Here is a 9,930-nt window from a genome sequence, read left to right as displayed (position 1 = left end):
TATTGTGTCTGAATTGTTGTTATCTGTAAAGTTCTATGCTCAATAAACTGGATTAGGTGCAATATAAAACTGTCTTCTGTCTTTTCTCTTCCAAAATAGTTTGTGCAAATTTGCAATGGCAAATCTTTTTATTACTGTTTTTGTTTTAAATCTTTGTAGTTATGTGGTTTATATTATTTAAATAAAAAAATAAAAATAACACTATATATACAAAATAATAAAAAAAAAAAAAAAAAATAAAAATAACACATTTCAAAAAAATCTTAGGTCTGGGAGACATTTTTGACCAAGCCCTACAAAAATATCAAAATTAATTTTAATTAAAAAACTGAAAACGTGGTCATCATAGAAGATGTGTATTCAAGTGACTGTGTTAGCTGCATTATTATGTATTTTTAATGTCAAGTCATTGATTCATATACTGTATGTTTAACATGGTTAAAAAAAAAAGTTCAGTAAGTCCAATGAGAGAGAGAGAAAGAGAGAGACTTTCTGCTCCTCCCTCGGTGCCTCCTATAAAAAGATGAGGCTCGTGACCCCTTTGCTCGGTGTAACCGGTGATCTTCAGGATGGCGACTCCTCTAACGGACCAGGAGAAGCGCAAGCAGATCAGCATCAGAGGGATCGCCGGTGTGGAGAATGTGGCAGAGCTGAAGAAGGGCTTTAACAGGCACCTGCACTTCACGCTGGTCAAAGACAGGAACGTCGCGACGCCGCTTGATTATTATTTCGCGCTCGCGCACACGGTGCGTGATCACCTGGTGGGCCGCTGGATCCGAACACAGCAGTTCTATTACGAGGCCGACCCCAAGGTGAGTCCGGTTAAAAAAATAAAAAAATAAATAACCCGTAACGTGGTAACTTTTGTTTGAAACTTTTTGACACGGCAAAAATTATTTATCCGAAATGAAATGCAATTTGGAAAAAATAGATTTGAATTACGTTAACAGAGTATCCTTTTATTGGAATATAAGAGATATTTTCACGTTGACATATGTTGACATGCCATTTTTTTTTCTTTTCACTTTTAATTATTATGAGATTAACAGGTTGTAGTGAAGCTGTCGGTTAGGTGCTTAATTCTTTGAAATATAATGCATTACAAGTACGTTTATGGATCCAAATAATGTATTTGGTCCAGTTGTTTGTTGTTATTACCAGGGTTCAGACTGTCATGACAAACCTGGATATATAAGAGAGTTTTACATTTATTAAAAATAATAATAATAATATTTTAGTGTAGGCAACTTTTTGTGATTTCCAGTCCTGGAAAAGTTATGAAAATTCATACAATTGTTTTTTTATGCACAGCTTAAGCAAGATCACTATATATATATATATATATATATATATATATATATATATATATATATATATATATATATATATAGTAATGGAAAATAATTTGCCATAATTTGCACCTGATGTAAACTCCAAGAATACTCTGTTTGATTTTTAAATTGTTTATATTTCTGTGTGCTTCAGCGTGTATATTACCTGTCACTGGAGTTCTACATGGGAAGGGCTCTCCAGAACACAATGATTAATCTGGGTCTGCAGACCGCCTGTGATGAGGCTATCTACCAGGTGAGAGAGGACTAAACACTTGTCTATCCATCTGTGCGTCTGACTTTCTTTAAATCTCTCTTTTTCTTTTTAGCTGGGTTTGGATATGGAGGATCTGGAAGAGATGGAAGAAGATGCTGGATTAGGGAACGGAGGGCTGGGAAGATTAGCAGGTCTGCTTTCTCTATTGCTCTCTCTCACACATACACTATACAAATAATTTACCGTATTAATATAAATTAGCAATATTTACTGTGTGTACGCGATCCACAGCTTGTTTTCTCGACTCCATGGCGACTCTGGGTCTGGCTGCTTATGGATATGGGATCCGATATGAGTATGGAATCTTCAACCAGAAAATCAAAGATGGCTGGCAGGTGAATTCACCCAGATTTCCTAAATTTATTCATTAAAAAAGTTATCATATGCAAGCTTCTGATGTCTTAATACAGTTCATTATAGTAGTTCTGACTGACCCACATAGCAAAAATATATTTGTAGTGTAGTTTTAAATATATTTCAGAATACAAAAAATTACAAAAAAGTACAAAAAATAAACAAAAAAAAAGAAACAATATACACAAAAAAAAAAATTAGAAACATTTTAGTTACTTATATTTTCTCAGACATTTTTATATGTTTTCAGATATATAAATATATTTCAGAGTACCAAAAGTGTCAAAATATATTGCTAATATAGATTTAAAAATCTATTTAAATGAATATATTTTTCTGTAGGTTTTAGTTACTTATAATTCATATATATTTTCAATCTACTTATGCTAAATTGTGACCAGGGACCACAAAACCAGTCATAAGGGTAAATTTTTCGAAATTGAGTTAATACATCATCTGAAATCTGAATAAATAAGTTTTCGATTGATGTATGGTTTGTTAGGATCAGACAATATTTGGCCGAGAGCCAAATCTGAGGGTGCAAAAAAATCAAAATACTGAAAAAATTTTTGATTCGCCTTTAAAGTTGTCCAAATTAAGTTCTTAATGCATATTACAAATCAAAAATTAAGTTTTGATATATTTACGGTAGGACATTTTCAAAACATCTTCATGGAACATGATCTTTACTTAATATCCTAATGATTTTTGGCATAAAAGAAAAATCGATAATTTTGACCCATACAGTGTTTTTTTGGTTATTGCTAAAAATATACCCCAGTGACTTAAGACTGGTTTTGTGGTCCAGGGTCATAATTTATCTTCAAAAATATATATATTTTCCATTTCCACAAAATTCTGGGTACTTTGCAGTTTGCGATACTTTGTAGGACAGTGTCTGCATAAAAATCAATGTAAATGGGCCAGGAGTCCACTGCATTTGTGGTCACTAGCCTGGTGCATGAGAGCTTGTCACAGAGCTGATAATACTGCACCAATAGGGATCTCGTGCCAGCAGTAGTAGGTTGATAAGAAACAGCGGCTCGATTTATTTGCAGAAGGACAGTGATAATGGTGTGTTTGTGCAGTGAAAATGCTCATTTTAAAAAATACACACACTTGAACTTTAACCTGCCCTAGATAGATTTGAGTACTATGTCCTCCAGTGCAGACTGGCTCTGGTGTCCTCTTTCATCATCTCTGTATCATTGTCTGTTAGGTTGAGGAGGCGGATGATTGGTTGAGGTACGGTAACCCCTGGGAGAAAGCCCGTCCTGAGTTCATGCTGCCTGTGCATTTCTACGGCCGTGTGGTCGAAGAGGATGGGAAGGAGCCGAAATGGGTCGACACACAGGTATCAACACAGTTACACAAATAAACACACACTTAAAGGATAGCGATACCCAGGCCAGGTTTGTAATGCATGTTAATGGTATAGGTGGTCCTTGCCATGCCCTACGACACGCCAATCCCTGGATACATGAACAACACAGTGAACACTATGCGCTTGTGGTCTGCACGCGCACCCAACGACTTCAACCTGCAAGACTGTGAGTCATTCACACAACAGAATACCAACCCATATTAACTGCAGACATTTATACAAGACAAACATTATAAAAGTCTCTTTTTACTAAAGTCAACTTCAAAATTAAAATGTACCCCATTTCCTGGTCTTTTTATGAACTATTCATCAGTGCATAGTATCCATTTATATTTAGTCATTTAGCAGACAACGAAAATGCATGCATTTTTAATTTTTCTTTATTTGTCTGTTTTCAGTTTAACCAGTATTTATCAATTCAAAATGGATACTAATTAATGTTAAATATTAAATTGAACTAATTTAGATTACTAAATTAAATTAACCAGTCAATTTAACCAGTATTTAATCATTTGGAAATTAAATTAAATTAAATTAAATTAAATTAAATTAAATTAAATTAAATTAAATTAAATTAAATTAAATTAAATTAAATTAAATTAAATTAAAAAAATAATATTAAATATCAAATAAAATTTTAGTAGGCCTGGCATTTACAATTTCATCAAACACCTGAAATCAGTGGCACTGGAATTTATATGTAATAATTCAATGGCGGATGTTTTGTTTTCTTTTCACAGTTAATGTTGGTGATTATATTCAGGCAGTTTTGGACCGTAACTTAGCAGAAAACATTTCCCGTGTACTCTATCCAAATGACAATGTAAGTTTTTTTCACCCTTTTTGTCTGTGTGCTCAGGCAGATTTAGATTTAAATAGCTTTTCTGCATTTAAACTGCATTAATCTGCATTAATTTTTGTGTGCAGAAAATTAGGTTTCAATTATACAATGTAAGTGCATCAGATGGTTAATCTCACATTTAATTTCAAATGAGATTTAAGCCCAAACACACTCATTTGTAGTTTTTTTTGACACTGCAATTTGTGGGTGTTGTAGTTCTTTGAAGGAAAAGAGCTGCGGTTGAAGCAGGAATATTTTGTGGTGGCAGCGACTTTACAAGATGTGATTCGGCGCTTTAAGACCTCAAAGAGGAACTGCTCTGGACCATTGTCATTTGAAAGCTTCCCTGATAAGGTCTGTTTTCGCTATACACATTTACACTAAACATCTTACTTGACCCGAAACAAGCATTCCACATTTTTATTCTGCAGGCACTTACCACCCACTCTAGTCACTACATTAGTGCTTTGCATTCTGTTATGAACACTGAAGTAATGTACTTGTGTGATTCTGCTTGTGTGTTTGTCAGGTGGCCATCCAGTTGAATGATACTCACCCTGCTATGGCCATCCCTGAACTGATGAGGATATTTGTGGACATTGAGAAACTAGACTGGGACACAGTAAGATTTATGAATAATTCATGATACACAAATTTTAATAGTTTTAGTTGTAGTAAACAACAACAACACTAGTTAGGGTCGACATTTTGTTTTGTACATGATTTTGTCAAGGCAATATGATTACTGAAATGAGTTCTTCTGTGTGAGTATCTAGGCCTGGAATATCACTAAACAAACGTTTGCGTACACCAACCACACGGTTCTGCCTGAAGCTCTGGAGCGCTGGCCAGTCGAACTGATGGAAAAACTTTTACCCCGACACCTGCAGATCATATACAAGATCAACCAAATACACCTGGATGTGAGTACACTTACACCCAGACTCAGGAAAACTGCATTTACTTTATTATTCATGAGTAGTGCTGTAAAACAATTAATCGCGATTAATCGCATCCAAAATAAAAGTTTTTGTATACAAAATATATGTGTGTGTACTGTGTATATTTATTATGTATATATAAATACACACACATGCATGAATATATTTCAGAAAAACATGCTATGTTTATATATTAAATATATTTATATATAATATAATTTATATGAATATAAATATATACATGTAAATAAAAAATATATACTGTATGTGTGTGTATTTATATATACATAATAAGTATACACAGTACACATGCATATATTATGTAAACTATTTTTTTTTATTTTGGATGCAATTAATTGCGATTAATCGTTTGACATCTCTATTTATGAGCCATTTTCCAGTTGAAGACTCTAAACAGAGGATATGTCAGTTTAAATTTGTCCTCAAAGTGTAGACCCACAAGTAAACCCACATGCACACTTCCATTTAGAGCAGACACCAAATTAATGTTTTTGTATGTATATGTGTGTATGTGCGTGTGTGTGTGTCTTTGTAGCATATAGCTTCTCTGTTTCCAAATGATATGGATCGAATCTGCAAGATGTCTCTGATCGAGGAGGAAGGGGGAAAGAGAGTAAACATGGCTCATCTCTGCATTGTGGGCTCACACAAAGTCAATGGAGTCGCAGAGATTCACTCCGACATCATCAAAAGAGACGTGTAGGCCTCTCTATCTCACATACATACAATCCTGCATCCCACTGATGATTATTTTCTTAACTGAATTTCAATTTGATCATTTAGATTCCGAGACTTTAGTGAGCTGGAACCAGAGAAATTTCAGAATAAAACAAATGGCATCACCCCGCGGCGCTGGCTGCTCCTCTGCAACCCAGGACTCGCTGATCTGATCGCAGAGGTCCAACACGCACGTTTTTCTCTTGTTTTATAACACATTTTGCCAGCTGATGTTTTTATATGTTTCATTTGTGTATGTTTGTAGGCTATCGGTGAAGAGTATGTGAAAGATATGACTCAGCTGCAGAAGCTGAATGATCTGGTTGACGACGATGCTTTCATCCGAGATGTAGCCAAAGTCAAACAGGTTTCCTATTAACTTTGTAGATCTTGGTAATCTTGAGTAAATTTCTTTTTTTTTTCTCTCTCTCTTTATATAATTGTTTACTACTTTTGAGGTTTTCTGTGGGCATTTCTGACTCGAACGAAATTAGTCAAAAGATTTGTTCATTTTAATTCGAAGTAAGTTCCAGTTTGTTTTTTTGTGTGTGTAGGATAACAAGCTGAAGTTTGCGCAGTATTTAGAGAAGGTGTACAAGGTGGACATAAATCCTGCATCCATGTTTGATGTCCATGTGAAAAGAATCCATGAATACAAACGACAGCTGCTCAACTGCCTTCACGTCATCACCATGTACAACCGTATGTACAGAAAACAAACACACACTGGCACATGTTGATTAAGCTGTCAGGTTTATATGTTTTTCAAAATACTTTCCCCTATGTAGAGACTCCTTTAAGTAAACAATGAAAATTCTGTCATCACTGACTTATCTTTGACTTTCTTTCTTCTGTGAAACACAAAATAAGATACTGAAGAATGTTCTAACTTTTTCACACACAGGCATCAAAAGGAGCCCCATTAAACCGTTCGTACCACGGACTGTGATTATCGGTGGAAAGGTAAAACAAACAAACTTTTCCAAACACACTGATATGCACTGATTTGCAATATGTGCATGTTCAATAGGTTTAGAAGGTCTTGGAAGAAGTCTCTTATACTCGCCAAGGCTGCATTTCTTTGATCCAGAATACTGTAAAAACAGTAATATTGTGAAATATCATTACAATTTAAAATAAGCAGTTTCTATTTTAATATATTTTCAAATGTCATTTATCTTTGTGATGATCAAGCTGAATGTTCAGCAGCCATTACTCCATTCTTCAGAGTGACTTGATCCTTTAAAAATCTTTCTATTATGAAGAAGCATTTCTCATTAATATTATCAGTATTGTGTTGCTTAATATTTTTGTGCAAATTGTTATGCATTTTTACAGGATCCTTTGATGAATAGAAAGCATTTATTTGCAATAGAAATCTTTTTCTAGCATTATAAATGCTTGTACTGCAACTTTTGATCAATTTAATGCATTCCTGCTCAACAAAAGTATTAATTTCTTTCAAAATAAAAATATTACTAACCTCAACCTTTGAATGATACTGTATGCTTTATGCAGGCTGCTCCTGGATATCACATGGCAAAGATGATCATTAAGTTGATCACCTCTGTCGCTGATGTGGTGAATAATGATCCTGTGATCGGACGTAAACTGAAGGTCATTTACCTGGAGAACTACAGAGTGTCACTTGCAGAGAAAGGTGACATACACACTCACAACTAATAGAAGTATGAGACTGTTTGCATACTGATGGATAAATTTATGATTATCTGTGTTTTATGTGCAGTGATTCCAGCTACAGACCTGTCAGAGCAGATCTCCACTGCAGGTACAGAGGCTTCCGGAACGGGAAACATGAAGTTCATGTTGAACGGGGCGCTGACCATTGGCACTATGGATGGTGCCAACGTGGAGATGGCAGAAGAAGCCGGAGAAGAAAACCTCTTCATCTTTGGCATGAGGGTGGAAGATGTGGCAGAGATGGATAAAAAAGGGTAGGGAGTGAGACGGAGAGATTAAATACCTGGAAATGGATGCTGAGTAAATGTCATGCTATCTTTGAAGACATTAACCATTCCTTTGTGTGTGTGTGTGTGTGTGTAGCTATGATGCATTGAAATATTACGAGAGTCTTCCGGAGCTGAAACAAGCCATAAATCAGATCAAAAGTGGCTATTTTTTACCGAAACAGCCTGAGATGTTCAATGACATCATCAACATGCTGTTCCATCATGATCGGTAAAACACTCACACATTCTTTCTCGAATTCTTACCCTACAATCTCTCACGCTCTCTAAAACTGTCCCCCAGGTTTAAAGTTTTCGCAGACTATGAGTCTTACGTCGAGTGTCAAGAGAGAGTCAGCGCTCTGTACAAGGTGAACATTATCAAACAAACACATTTTGCCTAATAAACACATCAGAGATTCAGATTATTGCTCAACATTCTTCTTCATCCTGCTTCATGTAGAATTAAAACCTTTGTGAAACTTTTGTTCAACCAGAGATTCGGACCACATCGAACTGGCCAGGTCACATGATTTTAGCAAACAAGACTTTGTAAAAAAAAAAAAAATGTTTAACAGTTTTATAATGTAGGTTCAGTTCTGATGAATTTTATGATGAAGTTAATGTAATAAACATGCATGTATAATAAAATACAGACAATGATAATTTATTCTTCTAAATAGTCTAATTAGCCAAGTACAAAAAAATGAATAAACAACACAAATTATTCATATTTAATGGTATTTAATGATTAGTAGATTATATTTAATAGATTACACTTTAATGTAAAATGTGTCTGTATGCATGTTTGTAACAGTGAATCATTTTGTGAATTAATTCAGTTGATTCAGTTTCAAAAAGCTTTGTTTCTCCCATCACTACTTTTCATTTCATTTAATTCAATAACATTCAGTGATACATCATCATTACTCATTTACTGACTCAGTTTGTTAGCTATTTTGTCTGTGGAACACAAAAGTTGAAATTTAAGAATCTTATGATTTAAGAAGATGAGAGACTTATGAATGATTACACAATTCTTTTCTATATAGCAACTGTTAAAAGTGACCATGGCTGTCAAGCTCCAAAAAATTACAAAGAGACCCTAAAAGTGGAAATTAATATAGTCCATATTTCTCTGTTTTGAACAGGATCAGAGAGAGTGGACTCGGGTGGTAGTAAAGAACATTGCAGCATCTGGAAAGTTCTCCAGTGACCGTACCATTAAAGAGTACGCCACTGAGATCTGGGGAGTGGAGCCCACTGACCTGAAGATTCCTCCACCCAGCGAACCCCGTGAAGCTCTGGAGGAAACCGCTCGCGCCCTGCGCAAGAGCTGAACACGTCAGCACAGAGTCATAGGATCATGAGAAGACTTGTTACAGTAATTGATATAACTACGTAACTTAGAATGAATTCAGTTTTAGTTTTTTTCTTTCAATTTTTTCTAAAGGAGTGCCTTGTACAAGCAAAAAGCTCAAATAAACCTCATATTTTAATTCAACATGAGCTCAACATCGAGTCAGTTTATTCATATAGTATTAGTCAATATAATGATTTTATGGAAAATGTATAAGAAAAATGAAAAAATTGTATAAAAAATAAGAGTGGACGGGAGGCAGAAGACAAAGGGTTTCATGGGTCAACATATTGGCATTCTGCACTTATATAGTACAAAAGAAAATGAAATAGTTTTATCAGAGCAAGGGCTTGCGACACCAAAGTTGTGGGTTCAATTCCAAATAAACACAATGCTAAACAAAACATGCACCCAAAATACACTTTAGCAATTAATTGAATGTAAATATAGTTTTTTGATCAGGAGATTTTTATTTGAAAGAAAATAATACTTTTATTCAGCAAGGAAATCATTGATTAAAATACAAAGTCTACTGAGAGTTTGATCAATTTAATTAATTCCTTGCTACATTGCTACAAAAATATGTTTAAAAAAAAAACAAAGTTGCTTTGAACTGCCTATTAATGAGAGAATCCTGAAAAAGTATTGTAGTTTACACAAAAATAATAAGACACACTAATAAAATAGAAAAGTCAATCATTTTCAGCTGTGAGAATAAGAAATTGTATTTGAGCTTT

At 34.5% G+C, this 9,930-nt stretch overlaps 1 protein-coding gene across 1 annotated transcript; it reads left to right on the top strand.

The window, feature by feature from the left end:
- The first annotated feature begins 530 nt into the window (after window positions 1-530).
- Window positions 531-9,337, top strand: LOC109059124 (glycogen phosphorylase, liver form-like). The gene is made up of 20 exons (XM_042737361.1): window positions 531-812; window positions 1,486-1,587; window positions 1,661-1,739; window positions 1,840-1,943; window positions 3,182-3,316; window positions 3,401-3,512; window positions 4,087-4,169; window positions 4,404-4,541; window positions 4,717-4,809; window positions 4,964-5,110; window positions 5,685-5,848; window positions 5,933-6,047; window positions 6,132-6,233; window positions 6,421-6,568; window positions 6,771-6,829; window positions 7,385-7,526; window positions 7,614-7,821; window positions 7,931-8,065; window positions 8,138-8,204; window positions 8,985-9,337. The coding sequence occupies exons 1-20, from the start codon at window positions 570-572 to the stop codon at window positions 9,171-9,173; spliced, it is 2,565 nt and encodes an 854-aa protein (XP_042593295.1). The 5' UTR covers window positions 531-569; the 3' UTR covers window positions 9,174-9,337.
- Window positions 9,338-9,930: the final 593 nt, after the last annotated feature.

The sequence above is a fragment of the Cyprinus carpio genome, chromosome B13, assembly GCF_018340385.1.
Source record: "Cyprinus carpio isolate SPL01 chromosome B13, ASM1834038v1, whole genome shotgun sequence".
Lineage (NCBI taxonomy): Eukaryota > Metazoa > Chordata > Actinopteri > Cypriniformes > Cyprinidae > Cyprinus > Cyprinus carpio.
The sequence above is the reverse complement of the archived record's forward strand: the minus strand, read 5'-3'. Positions and strand labels throughout refer to the sequence as shown.